The 22,048-nt window shown below is 40.7% G+C and overlaps 1 protein-coding gene across 1 annotated transcript; it reads right to left on the bottom strand.

Moving 5' to 3' along the window:
* Nucleotides 1-15,846: 15,846 nt before the first annotated feature.
* On the bottom strand, nt 15,847-18,211 carry LOC138347653 (uncharacterized). The gene is made up of 4 exons (XM_069295956.1): nt 18,170-18,211; nt 17,585-17,656; nt 16,201-16,976; nt 15,847-16,113 (listed from the first exon to the last, which is right to left on the bottom strand). Exons 1-3 carry the CDS (start codon nt 18,209-18,211, stop codon nt 16,218-16,220), a joined length of 873 nt encoding a protein of 290 aa, XP_069152057.1. The 3' UTR covers nt 15,847-16,113; nt 16,201-16,217.
* Nucleotides 18,212-22,048: the final 3,837 nt, after the last annotated feature.

Genomic DNA, 22,048 nt, shown 5'->3' with positions numbered 1-22,048 from the left:
CTACCACTTTTATTATTCTTAGCCATAAAGACAGCAGCCGAATTTTCACAATATAACCTTAATGGCTTAGATATAGAGTCGACAATTCTAAGTCCAGAAATAAAACACTTTAACCATACACCATGTGAGATAGCTTCGAAAGAAGAAACGAACTCAGCCTCCATAGTGAAAGTAGTAACTAGAGTCTCTTTGGCACTTCTCCAAGATATAGCTCCACCAGCTAACATAAATATGTGTCCTGAAGTTGATTTCCGTGAATCAACACAACCAACAAAGTCTGAATCGGAGTAGCCAATGACTTCCAAGTAATGTGATGTTTGTTCATAAGCATGTAATCTTTTGTTCCTTGAAGATATCTTAAGACTTTCTTTGCACCTCTCCAGTAGTCAAGACCTGGATTACTCTGATATCTTACTAACATTCCAACAACAAATGATATGTCAGGTTGTGTATAAACCTGAGCATACATCAAGCTTCCGACAGTACAAGCATAAGGAATGTCCTTCATTTGTTCCCTCTCAAGATCGTTCTTCGGGCACTTATTCAAGTTGAACTTGTCACCCTTCACGATAAGAGCTACACTTTTGTGAACAATGTTTTATTCAGAACCTCTCTAAAATTTTATTGATATAGGATTCTTGAGATAAACCTAAGGTACATTGATGTCTATCTCAATGAATCATAATGCCAATAACATAAGATGCATCACCCATGTCTTTCATATCAAAAATTTTAGAGAGAAATTGTTTCACCTCATGTATCATTCCATTATCTTTGGATGAAGTAGGATATCATCCATATATAGAATTAAGAAACATATTTTATTTCCACTGATCTTGTGGTATATACATTGACCCATAATGTTCTCAACAAAGTCGAATGAAGAGATAACATTATGAAATTTCAAATACTATTGACGGGAAGCTTGTTTTAGTCCATATATGAATTTCTTAAACTTGCATACTATCACGACCGGAATCTAGACCCCAGAAGAGAACGACGTCATTAACCTCTCAGAGGTCGCAAACAAGCCTACTTACGTCATTCTTACTTTACATAGGTTAATTTTAGCGGAAAAATTGAAATTTTTGATTCTTTAATCATACTTGCTAAACATTCTTAATATTTCGTAATCGTTCATCATCAACCATCTAACATTTAAGAGATAAGCAACTGAAAGAAATAATTCATTAAGTATTAATTGTATATCGGCCAAAATAACACATATACAAAGTCTGAGCCAAAACAGGAAAGAAACGCTAGTGGAACATGCTCCACTAGCTCAACTCTAAAACTACGCTAGAATGTAAAACAAAAGCATCCTCGAAAGCATGAGGACCTACCAAACTCTGGATGAATGCTGACGTCCGGACAGCTGCAACAACGAACCTGTAGCTCTACCGTCCACCTGTGCCTGCACCGAAAAGTAGATGTTTGTATGGAATTAGTACACACTTGTACTAAGTATGGGTATATGCAAGAACACACCAGGGACATGCATGAGGAAGAAGAGTTCTTTCCTAACAACATGATATTTTGGAAGTCAAATCAGTGGACTTGCTAAATTGAGATTGGGAAAGTTATGCCATGAGAGTGACATGCATTATTATAATTATCGTATGGCACACAACACATAACATCTTCATATAGCACATAACATGTAACACATAGTTTCTTTCATATTATTCATTCATATACCATGAGACCTTACTATCATAGACTTAACCTTAAGACTTTCCAAAATGAGGGCTCAACATATGGGACCTCAACTAGGGAGCCTTCTTTAGCAAACACAGAGTCTGCTTCATTCCTTCATACGTATTTCATTTCAATTCATTCATAGGCCAGTGCGAACACCAGCCATACCTAGGATGTAGTTTAAGACTTTTATCGAGTTTGCTGTGCAATGATCAGGAATAACCTAATGTCATTACCTAAATATAGCTCACCTCTTGATTATCCTATCCTAACACCATCGGTATCATTCATTTCTTTATATGATTCATTTGAGACTAACCTCATTCATTCATTGGAAACTTTAACTTTAACCGACATAGATCATGTGAGCATCATGAAATTCAGTGTCTCCCCCACACCGAAAAGAGGTGGAATCATCGCCAAAGTGACTCAATAACATGCTAGCGTATATGGGAATTTAACCCCGTTAGATCCCTATAGTGGCAATATAGGTCCAAAGACTAGGAGATGTATGGAGACGCATACCCGGCAAGCCGGACAGTCTCATCTCATGAGAGTTACGTGAACCTCCGCCCTTCCCGAAAGAAGGCATCACCGCTCATAGCTAGCCTATCGATGCTCAGTATAAAGTTCCATTACATTCAACTCATACATCATGGAAGTTGGCTTCTAGTATGAGGACATCATAGCTCAATAGATGATTTCTCATCTCATCATTAGTATTAAGTGTTTTAAACTCAATATTTTTAATTAGAGTGTTCATAGAGACTGATCTCTTCATTATCTTACACTCTAATTGGTGAGTACGTATTGGTAACATTTACTTAAGCTCATTTGAGATTGCTCTCATCATATACATTCGCCTCACGTCATGTTGTCACTACATTCTTCATTATTAGCACCTTTATTTTTTATAGTTACTCACCTTTTATTACGTGGATGTTCATTTCTTCATTTCATTACGTATATCTTAGGTTTACTTATACTTGAACGTATGTTAAACTTATGTGTCTATACATACAAGCCATGGGGCTTCATTTATAGTTCGTTAAGTGATTCTTATTTTCCTAAGATTATGTATTACAAGACTTATGTATCTTGTATATATACCAAGATCTTGATTTTTGATCTAAGTAGATGGCATTATTTTTGAATATTTTACTTACGTATGACTTATGCATCAATACGGAGGTTTGCTAACGGGAACCCAAATCTTGAATTATTTGGATATCATTTATATTTTTCATTGATTTTATTTCTAATGTTCATAACATTAGAACTCTAAATTAAATCTCAATATTTTCATGAATTAATTAATTCTCTATCTTAATTAGAATTCGAAATTAAATCTCCATATTTACATAAAAGAATTAATTTTCTATTCTAATTAGAATTCAAATTCAAATCTCAATATTTATATAATAGAATTAATTTTCTATTTTAATTAGAATTATAATTCAAATCTCTTTTTTTTCTTTTTTTAATTTATTCATTAAATTCGCCCCATTGGGAAGGTTGTGGGTTCGAACCCCCACAGCCCCCTTAATTTCCTCCCTTTTTCGCTGAGGAGGAGGCTATGAGGTGGTGGGTTTGAACCCCCACAGCCCCTCTATCATTAATTCATTTAAATGGGGCGAGCAACAGTGAGGTTGCGGGATCGAATCCCCACAGCCTCACTTCTTTTCTTAATTAATTTCTCCCCTCCTTCAGCCTTGAGGTCGTGGGATCGATCCCCACGCCTCGCATTCCCTTTTTTCCGCGCGTAGCTGGGGGTCGCAAGTTCGATCCCCCCAACCCCCTTTTCTTTTCCCTTTTTCTGCGCAAGACAGGATGAGGGTTCAATCCCTGCCAGCCCCATTTTTTTTAATTAAGGCATGCTGCAGGGAGGTCTTGGGTTCGATACCTGCAGGCCTCAAAACTTTTTTTATTTATTTCTTTGACGTCCAAAAATTTCCAGATTCTTTTAAAGCCTATTTCTAAGTTCTGGAAATTTATTCGACGATTTTTCTGCACTTTTTCCTCAAATTTCACATTAGTTCTTAGGGAGATTTATGGTTCATTCATTTCACTATACTTCATCATAATAAATATCACATTGTACACCCATTACACACATAAAATACACGATAAATACACAACTTATACACTCCAAAACAGTGTCTAAAACACTGCCCTATACACACCTATACATTAATTTTTCGGTCATATTTTGATGATCATTATCGTGATTTCCCGCACATAAATACATTCATATTTAATTCAAACACATCATTCATGCAAAAATCTAGCAGCACAACATATCCATCCTACAAATTCGTTAGGGAGCTAAGGACAAGAACATACGAAGGGGGAACAACCTTAGTTTCAAGAGTTTAAGAAACGTTCGAAAGAAAGTACTCTTGGAGAAAGAATTCCATGAGAGAAACACATACCTTTATAGATGTTCAAACGAAGAATTCGCTACCCAAAACTCTCTCCAAAAATCCATCCAATTACCTCAACGTCCACACCACTCAACGAACAACTTCTCTTCGCCTTAATAACATTTTTTTTGATTGCTTTGTTTTTCTTATAATTTCATGTGAGTTCTTCAAGCGTGAAGAACTGTTGATATTTGGCAGAATAACGTGAGAAAGATGGAGAACGTGAGAGAGAGAGTTAAGAAGCATGAGAGAGAGAGAACTATTAGGATTAGGAGACTAATTCAAGAATTAGTCAAATAGAATTTAAATTAAATTAATTCAAATCTTGTTTTATTTTAATTAAAACGCGAAAAGACCATTATGCCATTAAAATTTCAATTTTTTAATTAATAATAAATCACCTTAAGTACTTATTATTTTATTTATTTTTATTTTATTCTGGATCGTTACATTATCCCCCCCCCCTTAGAAACATTCGTCCCCGAATGACACTACCATTACACATCGTAATGCCAATTCGATCATAAGATAATCACTATGAACACTTATCCAATAGCAACAAAATACAAAGAGATAAGGAACTATAGCCTTACGAGTAGGAAGTCTAACCTCACACTAGTGCATACACACCACACACAGTCAAATACATGAAGGACTAATTAAGGCTACTCACCCGTGACTTCACCAGAAGTGTCTTCCTCTGCACCCCTAGACTGGAGTGCGAAGAATCGTTGCCTCCTTGGAGGCTCTTCATTTGGACCATTAGATTGAACTCTCTCCTTCCCTTGTTCTTGACTTCTCCTAATCGGACAATCCTTAACCATGTGACCTGGTTTGCCACAACTATAACAAGCATTAGTGCCCCTCATACACTCTCCGCCATGTAGTTTGCCACACTTCTTGCAAGGTGGTCTCTCCTGAGGTGTATAAACTTCATTGTTTCTCTCAACTCTGGACTCAGAATTTCTATCATGGCGACCCTTGGATGAACTTGACTTCCCTTGGTGGGAGAGTCCCTTCTTAAACCTGGCTTATCCCTGATTTTAGTACCACTCTTTCTTGAAAAATTTGCATCAGCTTGCCTTGACTTGTTCCCGGTTTGTTTCCTCTTTCTGCTTTCCTTCACTTGCTGTATGATACGCTCAAACTTACTTCTCAAATGAGAAGTAAAGCGGTCGCGTCAAGTAAATAACCCAACTAGTGAGGTTGGGATCGTTCCCACGAGGAAAATAGTCTAGACTTAACTTCAACTTGTTATTACTATTGTTCCGTTGATGACTTCCTTAGAAAGTAAAAACATAAAAAGGGGGAGTTCTATCTCTAAATAAGTGAAACTAAACAACGAACTTGAAAGAGACAATTAACAACTTTTAATTTTGGGTTTTAATCAATTAATCAAAGTAACTAGGGTTTACGTGTTCCCCACAGGTTCAAAACTTGATAATTCTAACTATAACAATTCTTTCCTAGTATCTTGCATGCAAAGTGATAAGTTATGTATTTCTAAATCCTTGGTCCGGCATCTAGAAAATCTCACTCCGCACCTTGGTCCGGCTATGTGTGTTGCTTTCCTAACCCTTATCTTTACCTCATATTAAGCATCGTATTCGATATTTGACTAAGTTATTACCTCGTACCAATCAATACTAGCCTATTAGATAGTATACACTAAATATATGTTAATAATTATTTTCCTATTATCTACCTCCTTGGTCCGGCAAGTAGCATTAAGGCGAGTTCTAACGCTGATCATCCGTTAAAAAGACTTCTAAGTGAAAGAATTATTAATACATGCAAGACACTATTCTAGAATTGTTATTTTAGCTAGGGTTTATCTCATTATTTTCCTATGGTTCCCACAACCCTAGTTATGGAGTTTAGTTACTCATAGCCATAAACACAATATTCAAATATGTTAAATCAAAATTCATGTACTTACTTCAATGAGAAAGAATAAAGTCCAAAAATTTGCTTGATTAATCACCAAAAAATCACTTGTAAGAATCTCCAAAAAATCAAACACTAATACACAAAGTCTAATAATATGATGTCTAATCTCCCAGAGTCTAACCTCAAAAATGAGGTTTTTCGAACTATTTATAAAAAATAAAAACCTAATTACACAAGGATTATAATTACTGAAAATCTGCCAAAACGCGGCTGGATCGATGGACCACGCGACGGATCGTCGTGGTCACAACGGACCGTCGTGGACTCCGTCTTCCCATACTTGGTGCAATTTCTTCTGCTGCTTTCTTCATTCCCCTCGACGGCAAGTGTGACGGACCGTCATAGGCACAACGGTCCATCGAGGGTCTTCGTTTCAAAATACTTCAACTCTTGGAATCTGGGTACTGGGATCACTTCTCTGATCTTCACGACGAGCCTGCAGGACGGACCGTCATAGCCATGACGGACCGTCACAAGCTTCGTAATCCCACACTTGGTTAGACTTCCCCATCTTCCTTCAGCAGCTGCACTACGCTGCCACCTACGGACCGTCACAGGCACGACGGACCGTCATAAGCTCCGTAGGTGGTCTCTTCTGCATTTTTTCGCTCAAAATCTCCGCTTTCAGCTTTGGACAGATTTCCTGCAAAACAAAGATAAACTTATATCAAAATTAGCACAAAAAGGGCTTTCGGACACATTAAACTTAAGGAAAAAGTATTAATTATACCGTGAAACCACGGTATATCAACACTCTCAACCTAAATTCATTTTTTGTCCTCAAGCGACGCACTATGACTCACTACACAATCTTTGTACAATAGTATTCATGTTTTATCCTTTGCAATCATTTGGCTATAAATCCCGATTAATCTCATCAAATCTATGCATGCTATCACTATTAGGCTTGAATTTTGTGGGATTCGAACATGACACAGACTCACCATGCACTAACACCTATCCTCTTCAATTTCTCACCGAGGTGCTAACAATTCCGGTATTGCAACTAGTGTCCTCACTTTAGAACAAAATCCTCATTTTTCACACAATGATTTCAGTTTGAGTATAAGGATTACTTTTCAACACTCGCTCTCAGAACAAAATCACACTCATTCATACTTATTGCCATAAGCTTGCCCTTATTTTCACTGCCTTAAGTTCGCTATACAACCCTTAGGATCACGATAGGACTTTCTTAGCTTGTAACATAGGCTCAGAGTCAGGTAGGGTATATTTAGGTATACTTTAGTGACTTTTTTCCCTCCTTGACATATCGGCTAAACCTTCCACTTTCTATCACTTTATCTCGCCCAGTTTCTTCCATTCTTTCACCTTGCTATTTTCCCTTCTTTCTTCATTTGTGTAAGTGACTCTTTTCCCTTTTTATTTCGACGAGTTCTTGAGTCACTTTACTTTTATTCTTTCTCTCTCTTTGTTCTTTCAACCCCACTTTCCAGAGCATTCCTCAAAACAGCCACCCTCAACTCATGGCTTTGCCATGAGTCAAGGTACACAATACCCAAAGTCGGGTCAGGGCCGTAACGAAGGTTGTTGATGCATTAGCCACCCTCAACTTATGCTTTTGGCATAAGCTGAGGTGCACATGCCCAAGGAGGGACCAGGGCCAACATATTGTTCCCAGAAAAGATCAGTTGGGGTGAAAAAGAAAGGTCTAATTTTAAGCTCAAATTATTTGGATCAAGGAAGGATAACTTTCATTTGGTTTCTTTTATTTATGCTAGAAATGGGCTATCTTGGATAAGGTCCTATGATCCTTTCCTAATTGTCTGTTACAACTTACTTTTAGCAGGACTAACCAGGCAAGTTCTAGCTCAGTACCAGTAGTGGATTATTAAAATTTCCTCACACTCACTTGACATCTCATCACTATACCAGATTATCAGACACCTAGTTCGACTTGAAGATTTAGGGTAATGCGATGGTGTAACTCTATTTCATGTTTAGAGCCACACAATTATCAGTTACTACGCCTATTCATGCAACATTTTCCAGTTTTATCAGGATATCATTTTAGCCATCATGCTTCAGAGTTAAACTATGTACAAAATATATAACGTGCCGGTTCAACAGAAAAAGTAATCAGTTTTTTGGGGGGAAAGAACACAGGCAAGAAAACCCCAAAAGAGGATAGTGAGTTGGGCTACTTTGACTTCACCCTAACACTCACTTTCCATTTACCCCACCCCCAACAAAAAAGCATGAAATTGTCCCCAATGCATAAAAAAATCTAAATATTAGAGTGGTAGGTGAAGCAAACCTGTGGCGCAAAGCGCCGTCGATTTAACAAGCTGGTGGGTCCGGTTCCCCGGAACCCACATCCTCTGTAATCTGGACACCCTTAGTGGTGTCCTCAGCAACACCCGCACCATCAGTAGTGCCTCCTGCTGTCTCTACAGTGCGGGAGCTAGACGCCCCAGCCACTATCTGCGATGCTCTGATTTGGTGTGCCTCCGCCTCAGCAAGTGAGGCTCTTCTTGCAGCCTCCATCTCTCGGCGCTCCTTCTTCCTTGCTCGCTCCTCATCCTCTGCTCGACCCCTACGCCTCTTGGCACTCTCTCGAGGAGGAGGTGGTGGAATTTCAGTAGTAAACAGGGCCGCCAATACTGTGTCCTCAGCAGGCTCGACAGAAGGGGCCTCAAAATCCGGCACCCTCGCCTCTAGTATCGTGTCGATATCTGCCCGAAGACTGTCGACTGCAGCCTGAAGAGCCGACACATCTACCGGAGGGGCTGGTCGAGCTAACACTCTCAACTCAAAGGCATCTAGGTGCTGGTTAACCTCAACAATCTTCCGCTCGGTAAACTACTGCATCTTCCTCTCTAGGCGCGCTTCAGATCAGTGATCGACTTCTGCATCCATGGCTGGATATGATGCAGAAGAGTGGCCATTTGTGCCTCTAGTTTTTGGACCCTATCAAGCGTGACCAGTAACGGTAGAAGGGCGGTGCGAGAGGAGCTTGGGGCTGGGCTACTACCCGGGATAGACTCGACCGGGGTAGTGTCAGTGGACGCCTGTGTAGCTGCGCGGGCCTGGGCCACCGTATCCGTAAGATCATCAGCAAGTGGTGGCAGCTCTGGACGGGGCCCTCGACGTGGGGCCAACTCATTGTCCTCGTCTCTGATGAGGCCGACGTCAACGGTGCCCTGCGGGGTCTTCAACTGATCTATGTGCCATATGGGCACACCTGCGGTCCTGCAAAGGGCAAAGATCATACACGGGAAGGGGTAGGTAGTAGTGACCTTGAATGCCCTCTCGTGCATGACTGCCTAGAGAAGCCATGCGAAGTCAACCTCGAATCCGGCTATCATCGCCGCCATCAACACTGCTCGATCCCAGGTGACGATGTTATCAGCAGCTGTGGGGGAAAGGCAGTGACGGACGAGCAGCCACAAGAACTTCGCGACGAATGTGAGGTTGGCCTTCTTGATGGCCCCCTTCGGCTCAGTGACCCAATCGGCACCCTCTCCATCTACTAACAGGTGCTGGGCCATCCACCTCTTGGTGGTTTCTCTCAGTGCTGGCTCGTGCAAGAGCTGTCCATCCTTTACTATCTGCCAACAGTAGTCAAACTCGGCAGTGATGGGGGTCCGCGTAACATCTTCACTCTCGCCGTATAGAAACCGGCGGATAGCTGGCAGGGAAATGTAAACCTGCACGCCTCGGACTTGAACCTGCTTCAGTACGGCCTGTTTAGCGGGAGCAGCCTGCCTATCGATCTGTGATCGGAGAGTCGCTACATAGGATGCGTAGAACTCTCGGACCATTTCCTCGCTGTATCGTCCCAACGGATGGGCTATCCACTCTAAGTGATGCCTGGTAAAGAGGTTGTAGATATCCGGCATCGATGGGAGACTCCCTGTAAGTACCCGCCGCTCCAAGGTGAGTGTCCGAGTCATTACTCCTTTATCAGTCAGGAATTTGGCGTCGGAGTAAACTTGAAACTGGCCTTCGACACACCACCGGTTTGGCTGGTCAGAGGCTAGGGTGGGGACCTGGGCTGGTGCACCAGATGTAGAGTCTGAACTGTCAGCCTCATCAGACGAGGCCGACGCTGCAGCAGTGGCGGGTGCGGGAACCTCAGCAGAGCCTGAAGCTTCCTCGGACCATGATACTCCTAAGGAGCCAGACGCTCCTTCCTCATTTGTGGCTGACCCTGAGGGTGTGCTGGTCAGTGTGCGCTCCTCATTAGACTGGGAGGCAGTGACTACGCCAGACGCCACCGTCTTGGGTGTGGCTCTGGGAGCACGTGCAGCACGGGAAGGTGCGGAAGTGCCTGGGGGCACATATTCAGGGTCCCGCTCATCATCAGAGCCGATGATCAAGCGTGCAGATGGGGCAACAGATTTTGATCGCCCGCGTGCGTAGGTTCGGTCTTGCTTGGGTGCCATAGTAGATAGTACCTGCAAAGGATCACTATTAGTACGAGTAGTGGCAAACAAGACAAGCGAGCCCATATGACATAAAACATTGAAAATAGTGTGTTAGTGATATTGAAACTGTATCACACGACGGGCCAAATGACGGCTTGTCGTGGCTATGACGGATCGTCATGAGATCCGTCGTGTTGTACTTAGTCTATGTATATGTAAAGAACCCTGAAGGAGGGGTCTCTGACCATCATGATGGTACAACGGTCCGTCGTAAGATTCCATCGTAGGACACTTAGAAAATGTTGGGAGACCCTTATCAGAGGGGTCTCTGACCATCATGATGGTCGTGCAGGACGGACCGTCGTGGGTATGACGATCCGTCGTAGGTCACTTAGAAAATTTTGTGAGACCCTTAGAAATAGGGTCTCTGACAACCAGAACGGTTGTGCAGGACGGACCATCGTGAAGACAACGGTCCGTCACAGGCGTCGTTGGGACAGGGTGCCAGGGCTTTTGGAACGGACCCTACAACGGCCCGTCGTGTGTGCGACGGTCCGTCATCGGGGTCTTTTTCTAAGTAGCAGTGAAAGAACTGGGGGTACCCTATGCATCCCCGATGAAACCACATGGTCTTGTAGTATTGTGGACCTATATGTGTCTATCCCAACTACCTAGGAAGCTACCAATGCAAAATCACCTATGCCTAGGGTTATCAACATGGCAAATTCGAACATTTTGAGCCTAGGTTTAGACATAATCACATAAAGGAAACAATATACGACTAAGAACTAAGCTAATACTAACTACTAAACCAAAATGCAAGATAAATGAGTACAAATTTAGAGACACATACCTTGGAAATGGAGAAAAAACAAGTGGAGAATGATTCAGTTGGCAAGGTAGACACCTACAGCAGCAGCACCGACTAATAGATGATAATTATAAGGCTTAGGAGGATTTTGGGGACAATGATCAGTGGGGGAAATGTGGAAGTTGAAAAGAGAGGGGAGATGAGAGGAATAAGGAAGTAATGGGGTGAAATATGGAGGGGTGGGGAGTATAAACGGTCAGATTTTAAAAAGTGTCCAGCCGGGTCGGGTAGAATTCATTAATCACGCGACGGTTCCCTGACGACGGTCCGTCGCAGTTGTGATGACCCGTCGTAGGTTCCGTCGTGTCTGCCCTAATTTCAAAATGACAGAAAAAGGTACCTGGTGTGACGGATGCATACGACGGTCCGTTGCGTGCGCAACGGTCCGTCGATGTATCCGTTAGTGGCTGCTGCGGAGTAGTTTTCTGCAGAATTTCCTGGTGATATGCCTGCAAATTTAAAACCCATTAATAGAAAAATGCTACCATTATTAAAAAGACGATAAGTATTGGGTTGCCTCCCAACAAGCGCCTGATTTAATGTCGCGGCACGACTGGGGCCACTTGATTACTCAGACTTCATCAAGATGGTATGCCTCGATCACTTTATTCCCCGATGCTTTATGTCCAAAATAGAGTTTTATTCTATCTCCATTCCTCTTAAACCACACTCCCTCCTTGGCTTTTAACTCAACTGCCCCATGAGGAAATACTTGGGTAATCAAGTAAGGGCCAGTCCATTTGGACTTGAGGTTGCCCGGAAGACAAGGCACCCCAGAACTGTCTACAAGCACCAAATCCCCAACCATAAACTCTTGTTTTGCAATTTTCTGTTCAGTCCCCTTCTTCATCTTTTCTTTGTGGGATATGGTAGATACCGATTGGAGCTCACCACTCTGCCTCATGGTCCTATAAATGTTGAAGGTTTCTTCTTCATTATTCAACCGAAATGTCATCTGTCCCTTCTCCATATCAACTAAGGCTCTACCTGTAGCAAGGAATGGCCTCCCAAGAATAATGGGCACCTCAAAATCGACTTCGCAATCAAGAATAACAAAATCTGCTGGAAAGATGAATGACTCCACTTTTACTAGCACATCATGGAGTATCCCTATGGGCTTTTTCACTATCCGATCGGCCATCAGTAGCCTCATCGAAGTGGGTTTTGGATCCCCCAAACCCAACTTCTTGTAAATTGAGAGGGGCATTAGGTTTATGCTTGCCCCCAGATCACATAATGCTTTCGCAAATTGTAATGACCCAACTGTACAAGGAATAGTGAACGCACCCGGATCTTCTTTCTTTTGTACTAGGGATCTTGTAGCGATAGCACTACAATGCTACAATCTATCATTATCCTCAAACGTGACCGATCTTTTCTTGGTGACCAGATCTTTCATAAATTTGGCATAACCGGGCATTTGTTCTAGAGCTTTTACCAAAGGGACATTCATAGAGAGCTGCTTCAACATTGTTATGAAGCGTCGGTATTTACCATCCTTAGTCTTTTTCACTAATCTCTGAGGGAAGGGTGGTGGTGGCCTAGGCATGGGGATTACCTTGATAGGTACTTCTGCATCTTTTCCATTACTTTCCTCTGTTTCACTACTACCCTTTACCACATTTTCCTCAGTAGATGGCATAGGTGGGTCAATGGTTTGTCTACCGCCCCGTGTAGTGATTGCCATGCAATGCGCATCATTCTTTGGATTTTGGACAGTGTTGCTAGGAAGAGTGCTTGGTTGTCGTGTGTTCACTGTCGCAGATAATTGGGCCACTTGCAATTCGATCTGTTTAATCGAAATTACATGTGTATTAACTTTTTGCCCAATACTATCTAAATCACACCTAAGCTTTTTAATGTGTTCATCACTAGTGTCGAACCTCCTCATCATTTTGTGCAACATATCCTCAACTCGCGCCATACTATCTCCACCATCCCTTGGAGTAACTTCACGATTTTGAGGAGGGACATAGGTCCCATTCCTGTCGTTTCTATTAGCATAGTTACCCCTGTTAAAGTTGTTGTCGCGGTTGTAGTTTCCATCTCGGACATAATAACCCTCACGGTTGTAGTTACCATAGTTCCGACCTTGGTTCCCTTGACCTTGGCGCCAATTATCCTGATGCGAGCCTTGGGTGCTTGGTCGGAAACCCCCCGTCTGCTCATTTACTGCATAAGTGTCCTCCGCATAATAGCACTCATCATTTGGAGGTGGTGGTTTAGCCAAGGAGTTGACTGCATTAATCTTTTATGCACCCCTAGTGACATGTTTTAGTACCAACCCAAGCTCAGTTCTCATCTAAGCTATTTCTTCACGAATATCATCTGTGGCTGGGTTGTGAGTGGACTGCACTGCGAAGGTGTTTCTCCCTGTATCGGACTTCCTAGTACTCCAAGCTTTGTTGTTACGGGAGATTTTCTCTAATTTCTCAGCAATCTCAGCATAAGGGCATTCTCCATAAGATCCACCTGCTATAGTGTCCAACACCGCTTTATTGTTATCATCCTGTCCCCAATAGAAGTATTCCTTCAGTGACTCATCATCAATACGGTGATTTGGTACACTTCTCAAGAATGAGGTGAATCTATCCCAAGAACTACTAACTGAATCTCCTCGTAGTGCCACAAAGTTATTCACCCTGTCTTTGTGGTTTAATTTCTTGGAGACCGGATAGTAGCGTGCTAAGAAGACATCCTTTAGTTGGTTCCAAGTGAAAATGGAGTTGTATGGGAGCTCAGTAAACCACATAGCAGCCTCTCCCGTCAGTGAGAGAGGAAACACTCTGAGACCTATTACATCTAGATCCAAATCAGGCCTCCCCGCACAACTTTTACTCACTGCCCTTACCTTAGCTATATGGGCAAGTGGATCCTCAGAAGGTAGCCCTGAAAACAAACCTCTGGCAGTGAGCATTTGCTTCAAGCTACTAGTTACCACAAAAGTATGGTCTGTGGGTAGAGGGGGCAAGACAAGTGGCCCATCCGAGTCTGCTATGTTATCATACCCTATGTAGTATGCTTGGGGCCGTGGAACGGGATTTTGTCCCCTCTGCAGATGTTCACCCGGAGCGTCGGGTAATATCTGACCATGAACATCCACTGGATCTGGGATGTTCTGGTTTGGATCCTCATCATTTATTCCCAATTTCCGATTTATATTGCGCAGTGTACGCTCTAGCTCGTGATCGTAGGGAAACAAGGGTTCTCTTCCTCTCCGTGTATTTGACATACAAGGAGGATAGTTTTGAAAAGAAATCAGAAACAATAAAATAGAGTAAAATCAAGAAAATATCAACTAAAATTTAGTAATAAGTTCAAGTTAATCTAAAAGCTAAATTCCCCGGCAGCGGCGCCAAAATTTGATACGCTCAAACTTACTTCTCAAATGAGAAGTAAAGCGGTCGCGTCAAGTAAATAACCCAACTAGTGAGGTTGGGATCGTTCCCACGAGGAAAATAGTCTAGACTTAACTTCAACTTGTTATTACTATTGTTCCGTTGATGACTTCCTTAGAAAGTAAAAATATAAAAAAAGGGGTTCTATCTCTAAATAAGTGAAAATAAACAACGAACTTGAAAGAGACAATTAACAGCTTTTAATTTTGGGTTTTAATCAATTAATCAAAGTAACTAGGGTTTACGTGTTCCCCACAGGTTCATAACTTGATAATTCTAACTATAACAATTCTTTCCTAGTATCTTGCATGCAAAGTGATAAGTTATGTATTTCTAAATCCTTGGTCCGGCATCTAGAAAATCTCACTCCGCACCTTGGTCCGGCTACGTGTGTTGCTTTCCTAACCCTTATCTTTACCTCATATTAAGCATCGTATTCGATATTTGACTAAGTTATTACCTCGTACCAATCAATACTAGCCTATTAGATAGTATACACTAAATCTATGTTAATAATTCTTTTCCTATTATCTACCTCCTTGGTCCGGCAAGTAGCATTAAGGCGAGTTCTAACGTTGATCATCCGTTAAAAAGACTTCTAAGCGAAAAAATTATTAATACATGCAAGACACTATTCTAGAATTGTTATTTTAGCTAGGGTTTATCTCATTATTTGCCTATGGTTCCCACAACCCTAGTTATGGAGTTTAGTTACTCAAATATATTAAATCAAAATTCATGTACTTACTTCAATGAGAAAGAAGAAAGTCTGAAAATTTTCTTGATTAATCACCAAAAAATCACTTGTAAGAATCTCCAAAAAATCAAACACTAATACACAAAGTCTAATAGTATGATGTCTAATCTCCCAGAGTCTAACCTCAAAAACGAGGTTTTTCGAACTATTTATAAAAAATAAAAACCTAATTACACAAGGATTCTAATTACTGGAAATCTGCCAAAATGCGGCTGGGTCGATGGACCACGCGACGGACCGTCGTGGACTCCGTCGTCCCATACTTGGTGCAATTTCTTCTGCTGCTTTCTTCATTCCCCTCGACGGCAAGTGTGACGGACCTTCATAGGCACAACGGTCCGTCGAGGGTCTTCGTTTCAAAATACTTCAACTCTTGGAATCTGGGTACTGGGATCACTTCTCTGATCTTCACGACGAACCTGTAGGACGGACCATCATAGCCATGACGGACCGTCACAAGCTTCGTAATCCCTCACTTGGTCAGACTTCCCCATCTTCCTTCAGCAGCTGCACTACGCTGCCACCTACGGACCGTCACAGGCACGACGGACCGTCATAAGCTCCGTAGGTGGTCTCTTCTGCATTTTTCGCTCAAAATCTCCGCTTTCAGCTCTGGACAGATTTCCTGCAAAACAAAAAGAAACTTATATCAAAATTAGCACAAAAAGGGCTTTCGGACACATTAAACCTAAGGAAAAAATATTAATTATACCGTGAAACCACGGTATATCACTGTACATGGACCATAAGTCTGGAAAGGTCCATGCTGTCATGCAACATAGCTGCCCTACACTCCTCTTCGAGATCCTCAGCAATTCCTGTCAAGAATCTACTCATCTCGTCTCTGCTGTTAGACACAAGAGAAGTAGCATACCTTGATAGTTTCACAAACTTCAGGGAATACTCACTGACCGTCATAGATCCTTGTTTAAGGTTGATGAACTTCTCAACCTTGGCCTCCCTCAGCTCTCTGGGGAAGAATCTTTCAAGAAATGATGTCTTGAACAGCTCCCATGTGACTGGCTCTCCACCTAGGACACGGCTATCTTGCCACATCTTGCACCAAGTCCGTGCCACATCCTTGAGTTGGTAGGAAGCCAGCTCAGCCTTCTCAATATCAGTGGCCCCCATGGCCACCTGGATCTTATGCACCTCGTCTATAAACTCCTGAGGATCCTTTGAAGTCTTAGCCCCTGTAAATATAGGAGGATTCATCCGTGTGAAATCTCGCAGTGTGTCAAACATGCTGCGAATCGGTGGGTTTTCCCTCTGAACATTCTGCCGGTTGACATGGGTAGTCATAGCCTGAGCCTGCATCCTGTTGTCCTGTGCCATGTGGGCTAGAGATGCCCTCACCTCAGCATCATTCAGCCTAGCTGGGTTAACTAGCATGGCCACTCCTTCAACTGGAGCCTGGGGTGGATTTTGATTACACCTAGCTGCTGCTGCTCCCGTCCTCAGACCCTTAGATCTCCATGTGTTCATTCTCTGAAAACAACAAGGATTGATGTTAGACACTTTCATAACACCATGAATTCAAACATTAGGAAAAGCACGATAAGATAAGAAGAAGAGAAATTTTTCCTATGGATCATGCGGTCTCTAATCCAGGATAGTGGTGCACTTCACTACCATGACTTAGAAACTACTCAATGTGGTTGATGTGAACTCATTTTTTCTCGGAATTTAACCTAATGTTCTGATACCAACTTTGTCAAGACCGGAATCTAGACCCCAGACGAGACCGGTGTCGTTGACCTCTCAGAGGTCGCAAACAAGCCTACTTACGTCATTCTTACTTTACATAGGTTAATTTTAGCGGAAAATTTGAAATTTTTTATTATTTAATCATACTTGCTAAATATTCTTAATATTTCGTAATGATTCATCATCAACCATCTAACATTTAAGAGATAAGCAACTGAAAGAAATAATTCATTAAGTATTAATTGTATATCGGCCAAAATAGCACCTATACAAAGTCTGAACCAAAACAGGAAAGAAACGCTAGTGGAACATGCTCCACTATCTCAACTCTAAAACTACGCTAGAATGTAAAACAATAGCATCCTCGAAAGCATGAGGACCTACCAAACTTCGGATGAATGCTGACGTCCGGACAGCTGCAAAAACGAACCTGTAGCTCTACCGTCCACCTGTGCCTGCACCTAAAAGTAGATGTTTTTATGGAATTAGTACACACTTGTACTAAGTATGGGTATATGCAAGCACACACCAGGGACATGCATAAGGAAGAAGAGCTCTTTCCTAACAACATGATATTTGGAAGTCAAGTCAGTGGACTTGCTAAATTGAGATTGGGAAAACTATGCCATGAAAGTGACATGCATCATTATAATTATCGTATGGCACACAACACATAACATCTTCATATAGAACATAACATATAACACATAGTTTCTTTCATATTATTCATTCATATACCATGAGACCTTATTATCATAGACTTAACCTTAAGACTTTCCAAAATGAGGGCTCAACATATGGGACCTCAACTAGGGAGCCTTCTTTAGCAAACACAGAGTCTGCTTCATTCCTTCATACGTATTTCATTTCAATTCATTCATAGGCCAGTGCGAACACCAGCTATACCTAGGATGTAGTTAAAGACTTTCATCGGGTTTCCTGTGCAATGATCAGGAATAACCTAATGTCATTACCTGAATCTGGCTCACCTCTTGATTATCCAATCCTAACACCATCAGTATCATTCGTTTCTTTATATGATTCATTTGAGGCTGACCTCATTCATTCATTGGGAACTTTAACTTTAACCGACATAGATCATGTGAGCATCATGAAATCCAGTGTCCCCCCACACCGAAAAGAGGTGGAATCAAAGTGACTCAATAACATGCTAGAGTATATGGGAATTTAACCCCGTCAGATCCCTATAGTGGCAATATAGGTTCAAAGACTAGGAGATGTATGGAGACCCATACCCGGCAAGCTGGAAAGTCTCATCTCATGAGAGTTAAGTGAACCTCCGCCCTTCCCGAAAGAAGGCATCACCGCTCATATCTAGCCTATCGGTGCTCAGTATAAAGTTCCATTACATTCAACTCATACATCATGGAAGTTGGCTTCTAGTATGAAGACATCAAAGCTCAATAGATGATTTCTCATCTCATCATTAGTATTAAGTGTTTTAAACTCAATATTTTTCATTAGAGTGTTCATAGAGACTGGTCTCTTCATTATCTTACACTCTCATTGGTGAGTACGTATTGGTAACATTTACTTAGGCTCATTTGAGATTGCTCTCATCATATACATTCGCCTCACGTCATGTTGTCACTACATTCTTCATTATTAGCACCTTTATTTTTTATAGTTACTCACCTCTTATTACGTGGATGTTCATTTCTTCATTTCATTACGTATATCTTAGGTTTACTTATACTTGAACGTATGTTAAACTTATGTGTCTATACATACAAGCCATGGGGCTTCATTTATAGTTCGTTAAGTGATTCCTATTTTCCTAAGATAATGTATTACAAGACTTATGTATTTTGTATATATACCAAGATCTTGATTTTTGATCTAAGTAGATGGCATTATTCTTGAATATTTTTACTCACGTATGACTTATGTATCAATACGGAGGTTTGGGCACGGGAACCCAAATCATGAATTATTTGGATATCATTTATATTTTTCATTGATTTTATTTCTAATGTTCATAACATTAGAACTCTAAATTAAATCTCAACATTTTCATGAATTAATTAATTCTCTATCTTAATTAGAATTCTAAATCAAATCTCCATATTTACATAAAAGAATTAATTTTCTATTCTAATTAGAATTCAAATTTAAATCTCAATATTTACATAAAAGAATTAATTTTCTATTAATTAGAATTCTAATTCAAATCTCTTTTTTTTTTCTTATTTTTATTTATTCATTAAATTCGCCCCATTGGGGAGGTTGTGGGTTCGAACCCCTACAGCCCCCTTAATTTCCTCCCTTTTTCGCTGAAGAGGAGGCAGTGAGGTGGTGGGTTCGAACCCCCACAGCCCCTCTATCATTAATTCATTTAAATGGGGCGAGCAACAATGAGGTTGTGGGATCGAATCCCCACAGCCTCACTTCTTTTCTTAATTAATTTCGCCCCTCCTTTAGCCTTGAGGTCGTGGGATCGATCCCCATGCCTCGCGTTCCCTTTTTTTTTCGCGCGTAGCTGGGGGTCGCGAGTTCGATCCCCCCAACCCCTTTTCTTTTCCTTTTTTCTGCGCAAGACAGGACGAGGGTTCGATCCCTGCCAGCCACATATTTTTTTAATTAAGGCATGCTTCAGGGAGGTCCTGGGTTCGATCCCTGCGGGACTCAAAACTTTTTTTTTATTTCTTTGACGTCCAAAAATTTCCAAATTCTTTTAAAGCCTATTTCTAAGTTCTGGAAATTTATTCCACGATTTATCTGCAGTTTTTCCTCAAATTTCACATTAGTTCTTAGGGAGATTTCATGGTTCATTCAATTCACTATACTTCATCATAATAAATATCACATTGTACACACATTAAATACACAATAAATACACAACTTAGACAGCCCAAAACAGTTACTAAAACACTGCCCTATACACACCTATACATTAATTTTTCGGTTATATTTTGATGATCATTATCGTGATTTCCTGCACATAAACACATTCATATTTAATTCAAACACATCGTTCATGCAAAAATCTAACAGCACAACATACCCATCCTACAAATTCGTTAGGGAGCTAAGGACAAGGACATACGAAGGGGGAACAACCTTAGTTTCAAGAGTTTAAGAAACGTTCGAAAGAAAGTACTCTTGGAGAAAGAATTTCATGGGAGAAATCCATACCTTTATAGATGTTCAAAAGAAGAATTCTCTACCCAAAACTCTCTCCAAAAATCAATCCAATTACCTCAACGTCCACACCACTAAACGAACAACTTCTCTTCGCCTTAATAATATATTTTTTTGGTTGCTTTGTTTTTCTTAAAATTTCATGTGAGTTCTTCAAGCGTGAAGAACTGTTGATATTTGGAAGAATAACGTGAGAAAGATGGAGAACGTGAGAGAGAGAGAGTTAAGAAGCGTGAGAGAGAGAGAACTATTAGGATTAGGAGACTAATTCAAGAATTAGTCAAATAGAATTTAAATTAAATTAATACAAATCTGATTTTATTTTAATTAAAACGTGAAAAGACCATTATGTCCTTAAAATTATAAATTTTTAATTAATAATAAATCACCTTAAGTACCTATTATTTTATTTATTTATTTATTTTTCTAGATCGTTACACATACCAAGTGCTCACCATTACTAGAGGAGAATCCTTCAGGTTGTTTTATATAAACCTCTTCCTCTATTGTAAGCACCAAGGACATGACAGGGGTTGGGATAAAGAAGTTCAGTTTGGTGAAGAATTAATTGCAGGGGATTTGAGGGAAATTTTTAAATGAAAAACAGGAGGCTGACAGTAGCATTTTAAATGATCAAGCTGCTCAAATGGGGGGTCAGGCCTTTAACATCATCTGAGGTATTAGAAGCCAAAAAAACGACGATGGAGTTAAACTCGTTGCATCAATACCCGAGTTAGGAAATGTATGATATATATGATAGATAGAGTTAAGTTTGATATATACATCAACTGTCTTCTTGATGTTCTAGTATTAATCCACAATCAATGCTGAAAGAACTTTTGTCAACATATATGAAGAGAATTAATTAATGAAGAATTTAGAAGCAGAAAGCTGATTTAGAACTTGAAGTTTATTGAAACCTACAACAACCTTAAGATGATATACCTAATAACTTTGTTCACAATCAAATACATACTCTCTGGGTAAAATATATTGGGCCAGGTGAATTAATAGGTTACAATATTGTAGATCCACCTTTGCTTGTTACCTTGAACAACGCCTGGTAAAACGATGTCGTATATAAAGACCCAAAAAGGGATGATGGAGCTAAATTTTTTATTGTATCAATCTCTGAGTTAGCTTGCAACACGAAAATAAAATGGCAATTATTCCTAACCAGCAGAAATGAAAGGCAACAAAGTTTTCATTTCAAGATTAAACCCAGTAAACACCTTTTATAAACTTCAATCTTGCTGAACAGTTAATGTAAGTGTAGTAAGCCACGATAAGGATTCTAGACCCCTCGAGGTGGAGTAACTACAATGTTCTACTCCCACGATATGTAGTTCCTTCAATCGAACTAGTCTTGATAAGACCACTGGTGAAATAGTACTAGATGCTTATTCGAAAAAATTGAACATAAATTAGATTGGTTCAATTTTCCTTTCTCCACTGACACCTCCTCCAACTGAAAACCTCTGATGCGGAGAATTTCCAAATTGAAAAGTTTGCCGATAATGGATATCTCATCCAACCATAAATTACTCAGACATAGCGTCCTCAAATTTGTCAACCTCTGAATGAATGCTGGAAAAGGTGGAATGGTTTATTCATTCCTAACTTCTAGCATGACTAGGTTCAGCTTCTTCGCCATCACTAGTTTTTTGTTTCTGCAGGAAATAGAGAATGCA

This window comes from Solanum lycopersicum, chromosome 3 (assembly GCF_036512215.1).
Source record: "Solanum lycopersicum chromosome 3, SLM_r2.1".
Taxonomy (NCBI): Eukaryota; Viridiplantae; Streptophyta; class Magnoliopsida; order Solanales; family Solanaceae; genus Solanum; species Solanum lycopersicum.
Note: the sequence above shows the minus strand (reverse complement) of the source record. Positions and strands in the feature narration are given on the sequence as shown.